This window comes from Stenella coeruleoalba, assembly GCF_951394435.1.
Source record: "Stenella coeruleoalba genome assembly, chromosome: 1".
Taxonomy (NCBI): domain Eukaryota; kingdom Metazoa; phylum Chordata; class Mammalia; order Artiodactyla; family Delphinidae; genus Stenella; species Stenella coeruleoalba.
This window is the reverse complement of record NC_137169.1, coordinates 37191893-37213277: the sequence shown is the minus strand read 5'-3', so window position 1 is coordinate 37213277 and position 21385 is coordinate 37191893. Positions and strand designations below refer to the sequence as shown.

At 41.1% G+C, this 21385-nt stretch overlaps 1 protein-coding gene across 3 annotated transcripts in view; it reads left to right on the top strand.

Moving 5' to 3' along the window:
- The window catches only part of TESK2 (testis associated actin remodelling kinase 2), a 128502-nt gene that overhangs the window by 77109 nt on the left and 30008 nt on the right, over positions 1–21385 (top strand). For all 3 annotated transcript variants that reach the window (XM_079933675.1, XM_079933674.1, XM_079933676.1), the window contains one exon: positions 13580–13628. In XM_079933675.1, coding sequence (XP_079789801.1) covers positions 13580–13628 — 49 coding nt within the window. The remainder of the gene's footprint in view (positions 1–13579; positions 13629–21385) is intronic.

The following is a 21385-nucleotide window of genomic DNA, read 5'->3' as shown; positions in this document are numbered from 1 at the left end:
CAGTGATGGCTGCGGAATGTTTATTCTGCCTGTAGCTATCTTAAAATTGGACTATAAAAACCATGGAGAGGGCTCCCCTGGTGGCGCACTGGTTGAGAGTCCGCCTGCCGATGCAGGGGACACGGGTTTGTGCCCCGGTCCGGAAAGATCCCACATGCCGCAGAGCAGCTGGGCCCGTGAGCCATGGCCGCTGAGCCTGCGCGTCCGGAGCCTGTGCTCCACAACAAGAGAGGCCACAACAGTGAGAGGCCCTCGTACCGGAAAAAAAAAAAAAAAACATGGAGAGAAAAGGGAAAGCCAGACTGAACCAGCTCTGCTTAGTGTCACCTGATGTGAGGCTCTGGTGGTTAATGTCTGTTCAGCTGAGTTTTCCTTATGAGTTTTCGTATCTATGACCTCGCACAACCAGTTTTCCATGATGTAATACCTCTAAAACACGTTTGAACTGCAGCAAGCCTTACCCAAGGATAGTACTCCTTTTTTTATGGATCTAACATTCATAGCTCTTTTGGGCCTTGAGTTCTGAGCCATTTCCCTCTCTTCTCCTTTTTGATTATTGGTAATTTTTTCTAGTCTAAGAGAGCATTGGTATCTTTGCTTTATTTGGGAGTAAGATGCAAAGCAGTTCATTTTATTTTTTTATTATTATCTTTTAATTAATTAATTAATTTATTTATTTATGGCTGCGTTGGGTCTTTGTTGCTGCACGCAGACTTTCTCTAGTTGTGGCGAGCAGGGGCTACTCTTCACTGTGGTGCACAAGCTTCTCATTGCGGTGGCTTCTCTTGTTGCGGAGCACAGGCTCTAGGTGCGTGGGCTTCATTAGTTGTAGCACACGGGCTCAGTAGTTGTGGCTCGCAGGCTCTAGAGCACAGGCTTAGTAGTTGTGGCACACGGGTTTAGTTGCTCCGTGACACGTGGGATCTTCCTGGACCAGGGCTCGAACCTGTGTCCCCTGCGTTGGCAGGCGGATTCTCAACCACTGCGCCACCAGGGAAGCCCCACACTTTAATATTTTACTGTAGGTTTATTTCAGGCCTCTTAATTGTTTTTTTACCAAACTTTGGAGTCAGACATTTTTCTGGAAAGACAAGTACAGGTCAGAAGAACTCTTACAATATGGATGGTGCTTTTATTGCTCAAAGTTGGCAGTAGAAAGACTTTTAAAGCTAACCAGTAAGATTTTCATTAGTTTACAGATAGATAGTTTTTTATGAATCAAAATGAAATTATTATTGAACCACTGGCCTTTTTCTTCCATACTGATTGTCACAGAGCAAAGCATAGGCTTTGGAGCCTAATAGATCCAGATTCCAGTACCTTCTCTAATCTTTGTCAAGTCACTTAAATACTCTGAACCTCATTTTCCTAGATGATAAAATGGGGGTAATTTCATCTCAGGAAGTACCTATAAAACATCTAGCACAGTTTCCAGGTATATTGTAGGTGAGCAATAAGTAGTAATTTTCTTGACAGCTTTGATACAATGGCCACAGACCTCTTACTAGGTCCTGTTATGCAGAATTGAAGAGGTCCAAGTTTGACAGTAATGTCAGTGTTTTGTTTTTCAGAATGAGGATAGATAGATGTGTTTTAGACTGTAATCACACCTCTCCCTCATTCTTCTGTTTAGGTAATAAACTTTTGAGAAGGCATAACATTTAAACTTTAATGTTTAACTGTGAGCTTTATACATAACTGAGAGTTCAATAAATATTTGACCCACTGGATGTAAATGCCACGAAGGAACATAATAACATTATTATTTTCCTTATGCTTGTTTAGAAAGAGTCAAATCCCAAAGTCTATCCTAGATCTGTGAGCATTATAACATAGAATAGTGACCCATAAATTTTTTTGGTTATGTATTATTAGTTTTCTATGGCTGCTATAGCAAATTGCCACAAACCTAATGGCTTAAAACAACATAAAAGTATTATCTTACAGTTCTGTAGGTCAGAAGTCTGATGGGTCTTACTGGGCTAAATTCAAGGAGAGCTATGTTCCTTTCTGGAGGCTCTAGGGGAGAATCTATTTTCTTACTTTCTTCAGCTTCTAGAGTCTGTTTTGCATTCCTTGGCTTGTAGTGCCCTTCCATCTTCAAAGCCAGCCAAGGCCAGTTGAGTCTTTTCCACATTGAATCCCTCTGATACTGACTGTTCTGCCTCCCTCTTCCACCTTTGAATACCTCTTGTGATTACATTGCACCCACTTTGCTAATCCAGGATAATCTCCCTAATTTAAAGCGAGCTGATTAGCAGTCTTAATTCCATCTGCAGTTTAATTTATTCTACTTGCCTACTAACATAACATATTCACAGGTTCTAGGGATTAGGACATGGACATCTTTGGATATCTTCTGTCTTCCATAGTATTCCATTAGAAAAACATTTTTGAGCACATCCCCAGGTGCTATGATCAACCCTTATTAAATATTAGTAAAACTTAATTTCTCTTTTTCATATTAAAAAAAAGTAAAAATTCTAATTTTCTTTCCATTCTTCAGTCTTGCTCATTCCCCAGTTTTGGAGACTGCTGGGTAATAGTAGGGCCTTGACAGGTCCTGCCTTGGAATAAGATTTTTTTTTTTTTTTTTTTTTTTTTTGCGGTATGCGGGCCTCTCACTGTTGTGGCCTCTCCCGTTGCTGAGCAACAGGCAACAGGCTCCGGACACTCAGGCTCAGCGGCCATGGCTCACGGGCCCAGCCGCTCCGCGGCATGTGGGATCTTCCCGGACCGGGGCACGAACCCGTGTCCCCTGCATCGGCAGGCGGACTCTCAACCACTGTGCCACCAGGGAAGCCCTGGAATAAGAATTTTAACTTTTAATTGAATTCAGTAAATATTTACTGAGCAGTAACTATGAACAAGGCAGTATTTAAGGTATATATAGAGACACAAAAGCTTGTTTCTTACTCATGTTCCAGTCCAATGTATGTTGCGTGGAGGTTGAAGGGGAGCGCTTTTTAACCTTGGACAGGGCCTCAGTTTCCTCTACTGGGTCTTCTGCATCTGCTGGCAGACGAAGGAATGAAGTATGGAGGACAGTGTTGAGGTTTTTAATGGGACAGGCCTGGAAATAATCACTTCTGCCCCTATACTGCTGGCCAGAACTCAGTTTTATGGTCTTAACCAACTAGGAAATGTAGTCTACTTCAGGAGGAAAAAAGGAAGTGAATAAGTAGCCATTCCCTTCCATACGTAATATCCCTGCCCTCAAGAATCCTCTGACTGAGTGGAAGAGGTGGACGTAGCTAAAACATGTAGAAGGCAGGCCTGATAAGTGTTACAATAGAAGTTTAAATGGAGTGATATGAGTGTATAGGGAAGAGAAAGATTAATTTTGATTAGAAAGGTAGACTCATTCTAGCAACAAAATGAAAGTGGAAATGGGAGAATTCAGGACATATTTAGGAGAGGCAGATTATATAACTGAAATGTAGAGAATGCAGGTCGATGTAATAGATAAGGTAAGAGAAGTTGGGGTCAGATCATTCAGACTCTTGAATAACACGCTAAAGAATTTGGACTTTGATCAGGGACTGTGAGCTGCCACAACAATTTTTTGAGTAGCCAATAGCTTCTTAAGTGGAGGGGTTGTATCTTAATCATTTTTATATCCTTTTTATAACTATATGGAGAGGTAACATAACATTGTGGTTAAGAGCACAGACTTTGGGAAAAAAAAAAAAAAAAGCACAGACTTTGGAATTCCCTAGCAGTCCAGTGGTTAAAATTCCATGCTTCCATTGCAGGGTGCGGGTTTGCCCTGTTCGGGGAACTAAGATCCCGCGTGACACGTGGTGCGGCCAAAAAAAAAAGAGAGAGAGCACAGACTTTGGAACCCACTGTTTAGGTCTGACTCCTGGCTCTGCCACTTATTAGCTGTTATGACTTTGGGCAAGTTACTTAATTTCTGTGAGCCTGTTTCTTCATCTATATGATTAGATTAATAAAAGTGTTACTTCGTTGGGTTATCGTGAGAATTAAATGAATACAACGTAGGACATACCTGGTGGCACAGTGGTTAAGAATACGCCTGCCAATGCAGGGGACGTGGGTTCGAGCCCTGGTCCGGGAAGATCCCACGTGCCACGGAGCAACTAAGCCTGTGCACCACAACTACTGAACCTGTGTGCCACAACTACTGAAGTCCGCGCACCTAGAGCCTGTGCTCCATAGCAAGAGAAGCCACCGCAATGAGAAGACAGCGCACAGAGGCAAAGAGTAGCTACTGCTCACCGCAGCTAGAGAAAGCCCACGTGCAGCAACAAAGACCAACACAGCCAAAAGTAAATAAATAAATTTATTACAACAGTGAATATAACATAAAGTACTTAGAGCAATGCCTAGATGGTAAGCGCACTTTGAGTTAGTTGTTATCATAATTATTATGATCATTACCAGTGCCTGGCACGCAGTGGCACTCAGCAATTTTTGAGTGGTCAGAGTTGTGTTTTAAATTATCCCGCAGGTGTTTATATACTGTCATATGCCAGGCAAGGGAATGCTATTAAGAAGCTTATAGTCTAGTAGGGGAGATATAAGGCATATTATAAAACAGTTAAAGGTAGAAAATGATGATGCTATAGCAGTGTGTTGTTGATGGAGTGCCTTGGTAATTCAGAAGCATGCTCGGTCAAAAATACTTCTACTTAGAGGGAGCCAAAGTCTCTGGTCAAAGTCTAGTTTACCAGTAGTATCAGAGTTGGGAGTTTCCTGTTGTAGTCTTACTAACTTTAGAGTAGTGATCAGCTAGCTGTCCTTGGTCTACACTGAGCCTTGCCACTCAACATGTAAGTCCATAGACCAAGCAGCATTAGCATCACCTGGGAGCTTTTTAGAAATTCAGAATTTCAAGTCCCCCCTGACCTATAGAATCTAAGTCTGCAGTTTACATGATTTCTAGGTGATCTGTTTCCACATTAAAATTTAGGAAGCACTGGTCTAAAAAAATCAAAAGCAATGTGTGTGTAATATGAAATTAAAAATAACAAAGTTGAGTAATCTAATCACTCACTCTCAAGCATATCCATTAAGAAAGTGCTCCCTTCCCGAGCTAAGTAATTTTACCTTGCATGATTTTGGGTGGTGGTAGTGGAGAATAAGAATCAATCAGAATGTAACATTTTTTAGATCCTGTCTCTTACCAAAAGTGATTTTAAGCCTCAGCCACAGTTTAGATTTTCATTAAAGAAGCAATAAAAATTTCAGTAAAAACTTATTGTTGATATGAAATGCTTTTCTAGACATAAATCTCTTCCCTGTTAAGGATGAGTAATATTTCCCTTTTAAAGTATATTCTGTTTATAGCAACTGGAATGATTAACTCTGCTCAAGCTCTTCTTCCAATATAAAGCTAATGCCTGTCTCAGCTTGCCAGCTCTGTAACACCATTTTCGACATGGTGGTGGTGGGGAGGAAGTGGGGGGAGGAGGCCTGGCAGAAAAGTTTCACATATAGGTAGAATTGTGCGATACCACTGTGATGTGGCGATGAGAGTAGGAAGTGGGGAAGGCTGTCACATGAAGCCAGTGCCTGCCTGAATGTGTCATCTGTGACATCTCTGTGGATGATGTGGTCATAGTGACGGTGGGTCTGGGGGGAAGGGAAGCAAGGGTGTATCACACCCAAACCAAATACTTTCAGCTTCTAGGAGATCCATAACTTTAGAATGTAGCCATTGTTTTGCTAGTAGAATCCTATTGCCTAGCTTCTATATAAATATTTGATTAAATAAAGTAAACACCTCTTGGCTTTCCAGCCTTGTACCTGCCTCTAAATGTTCTTTCTTATAAAACGAGTTTACATTGTGAAGCTAATTTGGTGATTACTGCTTTTTCATTCAAGAAATGCTTGTTTAGCATCTTACGTGCAAAGCATTGTATGTCAGGCACTGTATATAGAAATAAATTAGATGAGATCTGTACTCTTAAAAACCTTTCCTATATTCCAGTCTGGAGAAGAAGTCAGAAAGGTTAAGAGAAGAATAGCTAACATTCTCTAGTGCTTATTATGTTCCAGGAGCTCAAGTTGTCTCATTTTATCTTACAATAACCATATAGGTTAGGTAATATTAACATTGCCATTTTACATGTGGAAAACTCTGAAATACAGAGAGGTCATCAGTAAGTGGCAGAGCCAGGATTCAAATCCAAGTAGTCTGACTCCACACCCTGGACTACTTCACTTATGCTAATGAGCAATCTTTCAAAGAAGGATGTTAGGAGTACTGGGGGGCAGGAAAAGAGAGAAAGAGTACTGATGTTTACTGAGGGCATCCTGGAGATCATTGTAGAGAAGATGAAATTTTAACTGATCCTAGAAGGATAATTTTCAGTAAGTAAATGAAGTCTTCCAGCTCAGGGAAGAGCTTTAACTTAAGTTTCCAGGTCATAAAAATCATTCATGCGGGGCTTCCCCGGTGGCGCAGTGGTTGAGGGTCCGCCTGCCGATGCAGGGGACACGGGTTCGTGCCCCGGTCTGGGAAGATCCCACATGCCACAGAGTGGCTAGGCCCATGAGCCATGGCTGCTGAGCCTGCACGTCCAGAGCCTGTGCTCCACAACGGGAGAGAGGCCACAACAGTGAGAGGCCCGCGTACCAAAAAAAAAAAAAAAATCATTCATGCCTTTCAACAAGTCTTTACTGAGAGCTTCCTTACTGTGTGCAAGGTACTATACTAGGTGCTAGAAATACAGAGATAAATAAAACTCTGAATCTTCCACAGTAAGGAAAGTTACAAGAGAGTAATGTGGGCAGAAGGCAGGTTATAATGAGTTTAGAAACGAAGGAAGGTTAAAGATATGTAGATAGTGTATGTAACCTTAAAGTTTGGTTACAAGTGCAAAGAGTGTATTAGGATCATATTTTAGGGAGAGGGACAAGGGAAGCTTTTTTTTTTTTTTTTTTTACCTCACCAACAACCAATTAGAAGAATGTCCATGAGCTGATCATACACCCCGCAACCCTCTCTCTCATCCTGTCTTTAAAAATCTTTCCCTGAAAGCCATCAGCGAATTTGGGCCTTTTGAGCATTACCTACCTTGACTGCTTGCTTGGTGCGTGCAATAAATGCTGCACTTTCCTTCACCACAACCCAGTGTCAGTAGATTGGCTTTACTGTGCACGGTGGAGCAAATACAAGTTTGCTTTGGCAACACTAATACAACTGCTTCAGCCTTCTCAATCCCCACTTCCTTGAGAACTACAAATCTTAAAAGAACTCAAATTAAACGACGGCCATTTTTTACAAGTAAGACACTTAGCTACTTTGGCTGTTTAACTACTTCTACTTTTTAGAAAAATAGAAATAAACCTCTAGAACTGGACTGAAGTCCTTCGGATATCCATACTTCAAAGTGGACTTTAAAACTCCCTGAAATTGGTATAAAATTTCTATGCGTCATATTCGAGTCAACAACTGAGACAAGAGCTTACATTTTTGTAGCGCTTTATACCGCGCTTCAAGTTGCTCCGGAGTCTTTTCCACACTGTCAAGGGCAGGTAAAAAGTTTCTGATAGAGTTGGTGATGGAGAGCCGGAGGAGGAGGCCGGATGGAGGTCGGGAGAGTCGGATGGAGGTCGGGAGAGTCGAGTACGCTTGGGGGAGGTGTAAGCATGGCAGGGTCGGAGGGTCGCTACTGGGGAGGGAAGAAACTGAGAGACACCGCGAAAGAAGAGGAAAAGGGAGCGTCAGGAGGAGCCTCCCTCCAGGGGCGACAAAAGAGGGGCGAGCGCGTTGTCTCTGAGACGCGAGGAAAACGACGTGATAGAAGAACCTAGAGGCTGCGAGGAAGCGAACAGAGGGGCTGCCTCAGGGAGGGAAGCAGCCCGGCTGAAGCCCCCCATCTCGAGGCGGCTTGTTTGACTCAGCGTCCCTGCACCTCGGCCGCCCTTATCGTCCTTCTCCCCTCAAGGTCACTCACCACCGAGTTTGTCGGCTCCAGCAAGACGCCCAGCTCCACTCCGCACCTCACGCACTCCCGGCGCCACAAATTCAAATATGAGTTCCGGAGTCCCGCAGCCCGGAAACTCCCAGAGTGAAGGACGGATGGCGGGAAGCATTTTTTAAGTTGGGTAAATTTAAATATATTTGTAGGATAGAACCAGAGGAAAGGGAGAGATGACTGAAGAATAAGGCTCATGGGAAAGTGTGAACTTCCAAAGATAAGCTGGAGCAAATCATGGAAAGTTTCAAGTGCTGTGGTAAGGAATTTTGACATTATTCTATAGGCAGAAGGGAACCATTGAAGGTTTATAAAGAAGGAAATGACATATTTTGTGTTTTGAAAAGGTAACTCTAATAGCCATGTAAGGGATGGCATAATTTAGAATCATTAATAATAACAAAATAAAAAACAATTAACCTTTATTTGATCATAGGCTAGACATTGCTAAACATTGTCCCTGAAATATCCATTTAACCCTCCTAACAATCCTTTAAGATAGTGTTATTTTCAGGTCCATTTTTTTTCAGATAAGGAAATGGGAGATTTATAAAGGTTAAGTAACTTGTTTTAAGTTCCCCTAGGTGGATATGGATAGATTTCTATGCTCTAGTGCAAAGGTGAGCAAACTCTTTCTGTAAAGGACTAGATAGTAAATGTTTTACTCTTTGCAAGCCATACAGTCTCTGTCACAACTATTCAACTCTGCTGTTGTAGCACAAAAGCAGCCATAGAAAATACCATGTCTGTTCCAATAAAACTTTATGAAAACGAGTAGTAGGCCATAGTTATTAACCACTGTTAGTGCCCATTATAGTTTAGAAAGATGTAGTGAAGGAAGAAACGTAGCTTATTGTATTTTACTTTACCTCTTTTTGCTATGGAGGGGTAATGAGAATAGAATTATCCTTAGGTAGGAATACCATTTAATCTCAGAGAAGCATCCTTTCTGTAAGAGGTTCACTAGAAACTGCTATTTAAAAAAAAAACTTATTTATTTTTGGCTGCGTTGGGTCTTCGTTGCTGCACGCGGGCTTTCTCTAGTTGCGGTGAGCAGGGGCTACTCCTTGTTGCAGTGCACAGGCTTCTCATTGTGGTGGCTTCTCTTGTTGTGGAGCATGGGTTCTAGGCGCGTGGGCTTCAGTGGTTGCAGCACGCGGGCTCAGTAGTTGTGGCATGCGGGCCCTAGAGTGCGCAGGGTTTAGTAGCTGCGGTGTGTGGGCTCAGTATTTGCAGCACATGGACTCTAGAGCGCAGGCTCAGTAGTTGTGGCACATGGGCTTAGTTGCTTCGCAGCATGTGGGATCTTCCTGGACCAGGGATTGAACCTGTCACCCCTGCATTGGCAGGCAGATTCCTAACCAGTACGCCACCAAGGAAGTCCCTAGAAACAGCTATTTATGCATACAATTTAACCACATTCTGCAAAACATCTACTTAACCTTTTATTACAATTGCTTTCCAACAGAATTACCCCTAGAATGAAAATTCTGTGAGAGAAGGGACTTTGTTTTATTCACTGTCCTGTCCCTAATGCCTTACAAATGGTGGCCATTCAATAAATAGTTGTTGAATAAATGAATGGAATACTGACTGTCATAATTCCAGTGATTGGGGAGTTGTACGAACACTTAGAGAACAGTGACCTATTTTTAAGATACCTCTACAGTAAAGAAGATGTGGTATATATACACAATGGAATATTACTCAGCTGTAAAAAGAATGAAATAATGCCATTTGCAGCAACATGGATGGACCTAGAGATTATCATACTAAATGAAGACAGAGAAATACAAATGTCATATGATATCGCTTATATGTGGAATGTGAAAAAAATGATACAGATGAACTTATATACAAAAATAGAAATAGACCCACAGACATAGAAAATAATCTTATGATTACCAAAAGAGAAGGGTGTGGGGGAAGGAGTTTGGGATTAATATATACACACTACTAAATATAAAATATAAAACCAAGAAGGACCTACTATATGGTACAGGGAACTATACTCAGTATTTTGTAATAAACTCTAAGGGAAATGAATCTGAAAAAGTATATGTAAATATATGAATCACTTTACTGTACATCTGAAAGTAATACAACATTGTCAATCAGCTGTACTTCAATAAAAAAATTATTACCAATAAAATAAAATAAAATAAAATGTCTTTAATAAGAATAAAGAAGATACCTCTACAACTGCATCTCCCCTAGATTGATTGTTTTCTCATTTATCTTGCCTGGATTTCCTTTGCTCTAGTACAGCTTCCTATCTTTTACCCAACTAGTTTGTGATGTTAACTGCAACTCTCAGATGCTCTATCTGCATAGCTTATAGACACTATACTGTGCTGGCCAGAAACATTCAGGAGTCCAGATTCAGTCTTCCAGCACTCTGTGTTACTTATGTTCATTATTCTTTAGACTTTTACCTGTCCCACATTCCTCCCCTCATTCTCTTCTGTATTAGATAGTTAGTTTCATAGTAAAGAAACTGACAGATGAATAAAGTTAAATGTCCCACTTTTACAAAGCAGGGGATGGAGGTAGGGACAAAGGATGGGGAATGGAGGGGAGAGTAGGCATACGTAGAAACCAGCTTCTGCCCAGCCACCTGTGACCAAATTGGATTCTTACCTGGTCCACTTCTAAGTTATAATTATGAAAATGGCTTACATTTTTTGAACTCTTACTATGTACCAGTCACTGTGCTATGAACTTTACATTCATTATTTCATTCAGTCTTTCCAACAACCTTACGTTGTGGACACTATTATCCTATTTTACAGAGAGGGAAACTAATGCTTGCCTAGTAAAGAGTGGAGGTAGGATTTGAACCCACACCATCTAACTTCAAAGCTCTTTTAACTACTGTGTTATTTCGCTCCCTATTTATTCCCAAGCCAGAGGTAAGTTTCAGCTAGTCATTGGAACCTGCATCCTATTTTCCGTACTACCTAGATATTTCCTTGGGTTCTTTCCTTTCTCAAGTCCCCACCGTGTCTCTGGATGCACTTAGAGAAAACCAGTGGTCCAGAAACCACCTCTTGGAGAAACTCTGAAATTTCCACATTAGTAATTTTGGTTGAAGCAGCATGTCTTTAAAACTCTGCTGTGATGTTACAGCGACCAGGCATTCTCCCTCACTTTCTTTTCACTCAACAATTATTTACTGAGTGAGCAAACTATTTGCTAGGCACTGTTAGGTGCTTGAGCACAGGGAAGAATATGACCTGGACTCTGCCTTCCTGGAACTTTATGGTCCTTTCCAGCACAGTAACTGCTGTGCCTTCACTCTTACTTTAGTCAGTCTCTTCCCTTTCCTTTGCCCTTCTAAACTAGAACTTACTTGGGACCTGTGGATATTGTTAATGAGACTTCCTTCTTGACAACCCAAGCCCCAAGTGTCATTGACTTTATGTCATTTATTTTCTTCTACTTTATAATCATCAGTCATAATAATTGATTTATGATTTTTATTTAAAAATTATTTTTATATATAAATGTAGCCTGTTGGTTGAAAAAACTTCAAATATGACATAAGTATGTGTACTAAAAAATAAAAATCACCCTTTTCTCCCTCAGTACCATTTATTATTAATGCTTCTAGACATTTTCTATTAATATACAAAATTTTTTTTTACACAAATGGGATTTTAAAGCTCGATGTTTTCATTTAATGGTATATTTTGGGTATGTTCTCCTGTCAGTGCATAAAGTTTAATTCATTCTTTTTAATGCTATATAGTATTCCAATCTATGAATAAAGCCATAAATTTTAAAAATATTTATTTATTTTTGGCTGTGTTGGGTCTTTGTTGCTGCGCATGGGCTTTCTCTAGTTGCGGCAAGCAGGGGCTACTCTTTGTTGCGGTGCGCGGGCTTCTCATCGCTGTGGCTTCTCTTGCTGTGGAGCACGGGCTCTAGGCGTGTGGGCTTTAGTAGTTGTGGTGCGTGGGCTCAGAAGTTGTGGCCTGCGGGCTCTAGAGCACAGTCTCAGTAGTTGTGGAAACACGGGCTTAGCTGCTCCGCGGCATGTGGGATCTTCCTGGACCAGGCTCAAACCCGTGTCCCCTTCATTGGCAGGGGCATTCTTAAACACTGCGCCACCAGAGAAGCCCTATACCATAAATATTTAACAAGTTTTTATTGGTGGGTATTTAGATTCACATACACCGGTGAAGTAGATGTCCTTTTATGTGAATTTTTGCTCACCCAAATTGAGTATACTTGTAAGATAAATTCCTAGAGGTGGAATTGTTGGAGCAATTAAAATTTTTGCTAGATGTGATCAATTAATTACCCTTTGAAAAAGTTGGGCCAAGAGCTCAACAGTGTTTCCTATCCCAGTTTCCTTACCTTATGGACAACACTGAGCATTAGCATTCTTTTTTTTTTTTCCGGCTGTGCCGCGCGGCTTACGGGATCCTAATTCCTTGACCAGGGACTCAACCTAACCACTGGACCACCAGGGAATTCGCCAAGCATTATCATTCTTAATCTTTGTTCATTGATAGATTTAAAAGGTAGTATCTCCTGTTTTAGTGTATATCTCTCTAATTATGAGGGAATTAGAGTACATTTTGATATTATTAGCCCTTTATTATTTTTGTGTGAGTTACACATGTACCTTTTGCTTATTTTTCTACTGGGTTCTTTTTAAAAGTACATATTTAGAAGAGTTCTTTTTATGTCAAGGAAGTTAGCCCTTTGTCATCCAGCCAATGCGGGTGCTCCCAACCCGTTTGTTGTTTGTAAATTACAGACCGTCAGATTGGGTAGTTCAACCTACTTACTTTCTAGGTGAGGAAGCTGAGCCCCATAGGGTTAGTGACCTTTCTGTGTGTGTGAGCACGTAGTCAGATAATGGCAGAGCTAAACCAGCACCAGGTTTCTTTGCTTCCAGTTTGGTGCTTGTTCCATTATACTATGCTGTTTTTAAAGGCTTACTCCCCTCCCTCTTCTACCATTGCTTTTTTTTTTTGCTGTATGCGGGCCTCTCACTGTTGTGGCCTCTCCCGTTGCGGAGCACAGGCTCCGGACGCGCAGGATCAGTGGCCATGGCTCACAGGCCCAGCCGCTCTGCAGCATGTGGGATCTTCCCTGATCGGGGCATGAATCCGTGTCCCCTGCATCGGCAGGCGGACTCTCAACCACTGTGCCACCAGGGAAGTCCCTACCATTGCTTTTTACCACTAGGTCTTGCCGCAACCAGATGTTTCATGATAAACTTAGAAAGTTACAGGAGTGCTATCAAGGTTTGTTATACAGCAGGGGTCCCCAAGCCACGGGCCGAGGACCAGCACCAGTCTGCGGCATGTTAGGAACCGCACAGCAGGAGGTGAATGGCAGGCGAGCGATCCAAGCTTCATCTGCCGCGGCCCAATGCTCCCCATTGCTCTCGTTACCACCCGAACCATTCCTCCCCCACCCAACCCCACCCCACCCCCTTCCCGGGAAAATTGTCTTCCATGAAACCCATTCCTGGTGGCGAAAAGGTTGGGGACCGCTGTTATACAGGAACCCAGTAGACTTCACAGGTATTGGATTGTCTCGCATGTGCAACTACACTAGTTATGTTCATGTCCTTTTCATTTGTTTAAAAAAACATCTGTTTCGTTTTGTAGGTTCATGGGTGTGTGTGTACATCAAGGACAATTGCATGCACTCACAGAGGTAAGACTTCAATGAGCGTGTTGAAGTGACTTCTTTGCCTTAGTTTCAGCATGTATGGTTCCACTGTAATTGTTACTCGCATATGTACGCAAAATATGTGTGCATTTATGGTTATGCAAAAATGGCATGTTAACAATGTTTTCTTCTGTAGCCTGGGGACAATGGCCATATCTATTAATACTCTTGGATTCCCTAATAACATGTGGTGAGTTCTCAGGGAATGAGTGCTCAAATGTTATATTGGTTCTTGCTGCCCAGATGACCCCCTCCTAAACTAAAGGATGGCATCACTTGGCTGCAAACTCTATCATGGCAACAAATTCCCAGACTACCCAGAAATTTGTGGTGTCCTGATCTAAAATTCCACTGCTGCTGCTCTAGTTTCCTGATTGAAGGAAACTACTCCTTGGAGAATTTACATCTTTATTCTCATTTCATTTTCAGCCTCTTATAGGCAGGTAAATATGTGGTAGTCATTACTCAGCCTCTGAGGACCAGAGAATCCTCTCTGGAACAAAGGCTTCCCAAATTCAGGTACTGGGTTACCAACTTCAGAATTTGCTTGGGTGCTTCTTAGAAGCACAGATTCCTGGAATACTCTAGGTTTAGTAGGTCTTCAGAGGGCCCATATGTATTCTTGAAAGCTCTTCAGATTATTCTAATGAGCATCTAGGTTTGAGAATCTATGTTCTAGAATGTTTTCACATTTCTCCTTGAGAAGTACCAAAACACAAAGTGAAGAAATTTAGGAAGGAAAATTGTTTAACAGAATTTGCAAGAGCATTGGTTTCCTGCTGGCTTGGTACCTGGTATTAATCGTTAATATCTTATCAAGGAGGGTCCCGTGTGCCTTACCCTATGTCTTTTTTCTCAATTACTGAGGATACCAGAATGTGAAGTGTGTGTAGCTATATCCTGCCTCTTGTATGGAAGACCAAAGAAAGTGGGTTAGTGAGGTAGTGAAGAGCATGGGCTCTGTAGTATTGATTGCCTAGGTTTGAATCTCCCTGTGCTGCAGTGTTTTCACTTGTAAAACAGGAATAATGATAGTAGTACCTATCCCAGGGAATCTAGATAGGGAAGAGGACTATAGCTGGGCCCTAAAGTATTTGAATTTTAAAAGTCTGGGGTAAAAGGCAGATCGAAGAGTAGCTAGGGAGATAGGAAGAAAACCCAGGAGTGTGTTGGCCTGGAATGGAAAGGAAGGGGTTTCAAGGAGGAAGGAGTAATTATGTAATTGTGGCAAATAACTGTTGGTTAGATCATGACCTCACAGTGATATTGTGAGGATGAAATATAAAACGCTTATTTAACACAGTACCTGGCATGTAGTGATTGCTTAATACATTTTAACTATTACAGCTTTTATTAACAGTGACTAGTCCCTCCTGAACTCCTTGAATTGTCAATATTTTTCATTTGGTACTTAGTTCTGTACTACTGTTAATGTCATTAGATTTTAAAAAATTTTTACAAAGTATAACATAACAGAAAAGCACACATGAAAAGTGTGCATCTCACTAGGTTTTCACAAATGAACACACCCATAACCAGCATCCTGGATCAAGAAACATTTTCTGTGTATTTCTTTTCTCAGAAGTAAGTCTATAAATTCCTCAAAGACAAAACTCTGTCCTCTCAAGCCTTCTATCCACCAAAGCTCTGGCACTAATAAACTAATAAACACTTGTAAAAGTATTTGTTGCACTCTCTGTTTATATCACTGTTTACTGAAACGTGAGTTCATTGGAAGGGCTTGTGTGTTGGTTTTACTGACAAAGAAAAACCTGCTTTGAAATCTGTGATCATGTCTCAAGTTTAAAAGTGGGTGTAGTAGAAATGGCAGAAATGTATGATCATAATGCAACATTCTTTTAGCCATGTTGCACTTAAATAATATTTTCTGTTGCTTATTAGCTTGTTTATAGCCATATACAACATACAGTAAGTGCTTTGTGAGGATATTTCCAGTATCATTAATGAGATATTGATATAGTTTATGATATTAACAATCTTTATTATGATGTTAATAGGCTGAAGGCCGTGAGGCCCAAATATCCAAATGTTCTTGCTTGTTTTCAGAAGCGGATCAGCAAAGGCCATCATGCCATAGATTTCTGGAGACTCCTAGGTTTAATTGCCTTATAATTTGACTTGACAGCACAGCTATTGGTTTCACTAAGGATCATAAAAATAAATTACTAATAACATCAAGCATACTGCTTGGAACTTGGATGATATTTAGTAGATATTTCTTGGTTGGCAGAATGCCTGCCCTCCACAGTAATGTGAGCACCATTCCTTATTTCTCTTAAAATAGTTTACCAATAATTACAGGAGACAAGCATAGCTCTTATTAATGCCTATAAAGTATTGATATTATTAAGAAGAATATTTCTCATATACAGTGGTGATATAGACTTTTCTGGGCTTCAGCCATTTCCACAAGTCTTCATTGTAATTGTAGACATTAATTGAACTTGGAACAGTAAGACATTTAGGTGTGTTTTCTTTAAACTACCTATAGTAAGGATAGACTTCTAAGTTTTTAAGCAAATGAGTATTTGTTAAAGAGAAAGAAGTTGATAAAAGATCAGGTAGGGCTTCCCTGGTGGCGCAGTGGTTGAGAGTCCACCTGCCGATGCAGGGGACACGGGTTCATGCCCTGGTCCGGGAAGATCCCACATGCCGCGGAGCGGCTGGGCCCGTGGGCCATGGCCGCTGAGCCTGCGTGTCCGGAGCCTGTGCTCCGCAACGGGGGAGGCCACAACAGTGATCAGGTAGAGGGACTTCCCTGGTGATGCAGTGGTTAAGAATCTGCCTGCCAACGCAGGGGACACGGGTTTGATCCCTGGTCTGGGGAGATACCACATGCCGCGGAGCAACTAAGCCCGTGTGTCACAACTACTGAGCCCGCGTGCCACAACTGAACCCCTGACACCTAGAGCCCATCTTCGCAACGAGAAGCCACCACAATGAGAAGCCCGTGTGCTGCAACAAAGAGTAGTCGCCGCTCACCACAACTAGAGAAACCCTGTGCAGCAATGAGGACCCAAAGCAGCCAAAAATAAATAAATAAATGTTCCTTTAAAGAAAAAAAAAAAGATTAGGTGTAGAACCTTTTGAGTTTAATAAGTTGAATTAAGAATCTAAAAGTGTGTCTTTGACTCAGAAGACCTAACCTTATCTTTCATTTGGTCACGAATATCAAGGAAGTGGAAATCTTTGGCTTTTAAAGACAGAAAATATAACCGTGTGGTCAGTTAGCTATTGCTGTATAATATCCAGCCACAAAACCATGCAGCAGTAAACATTTATTTCTGATACCTCTGCAGGTTCAGCTAAGCTGAGCTGGGCCCAGTTGGGCAGTTCTGCTGCTCTCACTTTTGCTCATTCATGCATCTGCAGGTCAGCTGGTGGTCTGCTCTAGGCTGGGCTTTGTGGGGCACTTTGCTCCAGCTGTTTCTCATTCTCTTCTGGGACCAGTGGGCTAACCTGGACATGTCCTTTTTAAGATGAAACCAGAATAGCAAGAGTATGCTAGCCCATTTGCACAAGTGCTTTTCATGATTCTGCTTATGTTCAAGTTTGCTTGGCCAACATCCTGTTGGACAAAGCAAGTCACATGCCCGAGTCCACACTGGGAGCATACTGCAAAGTTACATGTCAAAGGACAGTGATTCAGTAAGGGGTGAAGAATTGGAACCTTTGTTTGCAATTTCCCATACCCTATAAATATCCCAGTCAGCACATCATAATTATTTGTCTTTTCTACCCTACTTGAGGGTAAAGACTTGCTCTCATTTTAAAAATTATAACTACCAGTTACTAAACTCCCACTATGGACTAAGTGCTATGCTTGGTGTTTTATATATTAGATATAATTCTCACAATTCTACAGTCCTATTTCCTCCGTTTTATAGATGAAAAAACTAAGGCTGAGAGAAATTAAATGATTTCCCCAAAGTAGGATTTAGATCCAGGTTCATCTGACTTCAAAGCCTGTACTGTTTCCATTACAACATGATGTCCTTAATTCACGTCTGTATTCTTCATAGTGCTGAGCACAGGTTCTTGTATGTGTAGCATGTGTAGTATTTGTAGAATTCGATTCTGACTAACTTTGTATATTTTGGGTTATTTGGGAAAGCTGTTTTCTGGTTACTGGATATATTAGAATGTATTTGGGTACAAGTAACAGAAAATAGTTAAATGGCCTTAAGCAACAAAAGGACATGTAAACTGGAATTCCAGCAGTTTATTAGGTTAGGGGTTGGTTTAATTCAACAGCTAAATAGATGTTATCCAGAGACACCCCCCCCACCACCACCACCTCTTTCCATCTCTTTGTTCTGTGCTTATATTGTCAGCTTCACCCTAAGGTTGGCTGTCATTCATAAAAAGTAGCTGCCACCAACTTACATGCTATATGTTTTCTCTTCTGTATTCAAGATGGGGGGGGGGCTGTCAGAGAAAGAGAGGAGAGAGAGATGCTTCCAGACAGATTATACGACATCTCATAATGTTTTTTTGTGCTTTTTGTTTTTGTTGTTGTTTTGTTTTTATTCTTGTTTTTTAGTTTGTTAAGAAAAGCACAAAGAGGGAAATATCCTCATAATCAAACAGTTTGGGGAGCCTCTTTGTGCAGAACCTCTTAGTGCCTAGAAGATTGGGAATTTGGGGGATGAGTAGGGTATAAGCTTATGGGGCAGGGGCCTCAAGTGACAATACTCTGGTCCAGGGAGTCAGCAAAAGAATTGCTGGGCGGGTAGGATGTTTTGGGGTCTTTCTTGCCATTTCTGCCATGGAGAAACTATTCTTTTTTCCACTGTGGCAATGAGAACCACTTAGCTATAAACAGAGCAATTGCTTGGCCTCTTTACAGCGAAGTCGCCTCAGCCAGGTAGATACTTGGTACTGAAAGAAATGCTCTTCCCTCATGAAGGAATGGTCAGCCCTGCAGGTGGCTGAAGAGAATTTTTTAATTCACATAGCCCTCATCCTCTTCTCACTCACCATTTCCACCCCAACTCTACACCTTCTTTCTTAAAGAAGAGTTACTTTGGAAACTCCTTGTTTCTGTGGGTTGATATGTGTTGTTTCTGAGTCGGTTTCTGTCAGACTTGTAAGAAGCCTTATATAATCAGAGAGCTTACAATGAAAGGAAACTCTGTGGGTTCAGTGACCAAACTCATGCATTATTTATAAAAATGAGCAGCCAGACCCCGATTCCAGTTTCTTGGTGTGCAGTGATATTGCCATTAGTTTTGCCTGCTGCTTTTCTTGCTTTTGTGTGACCCAGTACAGAGTATTCTCCTGGCCTTATTTACCTTGAGCCAAATGCAAAGTTGTCTGGTGCCTGCCTTGGGTTAACTTTGGCAGCATACCCATACCCTATCTTTCAAGCATGTGGCTGCTTTTCCTGTCCCTAATATATCTTTGCTTCAATTTGATATGCTACTACATGAGTAATCTTCATTAGGCATACTTTGATAATGTGATGCTTCTGTTTAAAAACTTCTGTTTAGCATTCTAGACTCTCTCTAATCGGATTTCAGAATTCAAATTGCTCCCTTTAGTTGGGTGGGTCTTTTTGCTGTCTTCTACACATGCTGGCCTTAGATATGCCTTCCAGGACCCTTGTCTCTCTTCTCCCTTCCACTTTCCAAGTTATGTCAAATCCCTCTAGTGGAACTCAGTCTCTTAAATAGGGTCTGTATAAGGCCCCATGTGGCTGGGCCCATAGTATATATAAGAAAGCTGAATTAACTCCAGTGGAAAGAGCCAAAAGTCAAAAATAGTGTGAAATGTTACATCTCAAGTCCTTTCACAGTTAGAAGTTTATTTCATTTATACTTGTAAAAATAGCTAAAGCATTCCTATTAATACATGTTGGCATCTTCTTTACTTTTGAAAAAAGTAGCTTTTGTTTAACTTTTTGGTTTGGTCATCTAGTAATAAAGAAATCTCTAAATAAATTGTGGTACATATTTTCTGCCCTTATTTTTAGTAACTCCCTAAGACATTTGAGAAATAAGAATTTGCGGTTGGCAGTTTAACCCACAAATAATAGAAGAGTTCATTTAGTTTACTTTATTCTTAAAGAAGTTTTTCCCTGACTTGCTAGCTTGCCTCCAGCTCATTTAGTCATTCAAAAAAAAAAAAAAAAATTACTGGCTCTCACTATGTGTCCAGCACTATTCCAGGTACTGGGAATATAATAATGAACAAATAATGATCTCTACCCTCATGGAAATTACATTGTAATGAGCAGGGGGTGGGCAGAGGAGTTAGATTAAACAGGAAAACAAATTGTAATATATATGGTGTTTTGTGCTGTGGGGTTTGCAATTTTGAATATGTGATTAGGGGAAGTATCACAGAAGAGACAAAAATTAAGGAGGTAATAGAGCTACCTATGTGAATATCTGGGGAAAGAGTGTTCTAGGCAGTGGGAACAGTAAGTGCGAAGACATAGAGGCAGAAATGCCTGGTGCTGAATGTGGTCGAAGAACTCCAAAGACGGTGATGTGGCTGCAGCAGAGAGAGTAAAAAAGAATAGTAGTAGATGAAGGTAAGAGAGGAAACATGGGCCAGAGCACGTAGTGTCTTACAGACCGTTGTAAGAGTTTCAGCTTTTACTCAGGGTGAATTGAGAAGTCTTTGGAGGTTTTTGAGTAGAGTTGTGACATGATGTGACTTACCTTTTAACAGAATCACCCTGGCTACTGTGTGGTGAATAGACTGAAAAGGAGGCAAGGTTGAAAGCAGGAAGACGAGTTAAGAGAGACTATTGCAACAGAGTCCATGCAATAAATAGAGACTATGCCAAAAATAGTGAGAAATAATGGTAACTTGGACCAGAGTGGTAGCAGTGGACCTTGTGATTCTGGATCTATTTTGAAAGCAGAGAAAACAGGCTTTCCTGATGTGTTCGGTGAGAGGTTTGAGAAGATGAAATAACTCAAGGATAACCAAGGTTTTTGGCTTGAGCATCTGGATAGAGTTGCTGTTAATGGAGATGGGGAAGACTACAGGAGATACAAGATGGGAAATGATCAAGAGGTCAGTTTTGAACAGGTTGAGTTTGAACCTGTTCAAGTTCAAGTTATCTCCAAGTGGAGATAACTTCATAGAGCATTGGGATTCCAGGGAGTACTCTGAATGATACCTTCCGTGTGCACATTCCTGTTTCTGTTTATCAGCTTTTTCACTAGAAAATATTTTATTGATTTAGAAGGAGGCGTTTTTCAACTGCTGTATTACTTCCCAAGTAATAATAATGAAAATCATTAAGTCATTTTTCTTATTTCAGTGTGCCAGGTCCTGCTAAGCCTCTCCCTTGGCGGTGGGGGTGGGGATAAATTAGTGTACAATCCCATGGAATATATGCTATTTTCCCCATTTTACAGGTGAGAAATCTGAGGTTCAGAGAGAAATTAATTTATCTGAGGTCTCTTAGCTAAGTAGTGGAGCTAGGATTGAGTCAAGTTCCACCTGACTGTAATCCAGTTTACTCGACTTTAAGCTCCTTGATCCTGGCTATTTTGTTCACTGCTGAATCTTCAATGGAGAGAGGGTGGTCTCCCAATATACCTCTCACACATTCCTACTATTCAAGGGCATTTCAGCATTCCTACACCTGATACCTAATTACTGTCTGTACCTTCTGTGTTTACTTGCTCTTTATGTTGGTCTTTTCTTGTTATCATGGTCACCATTGCTTGCTTATATAGTAAATTCTTAGATCAGTGATT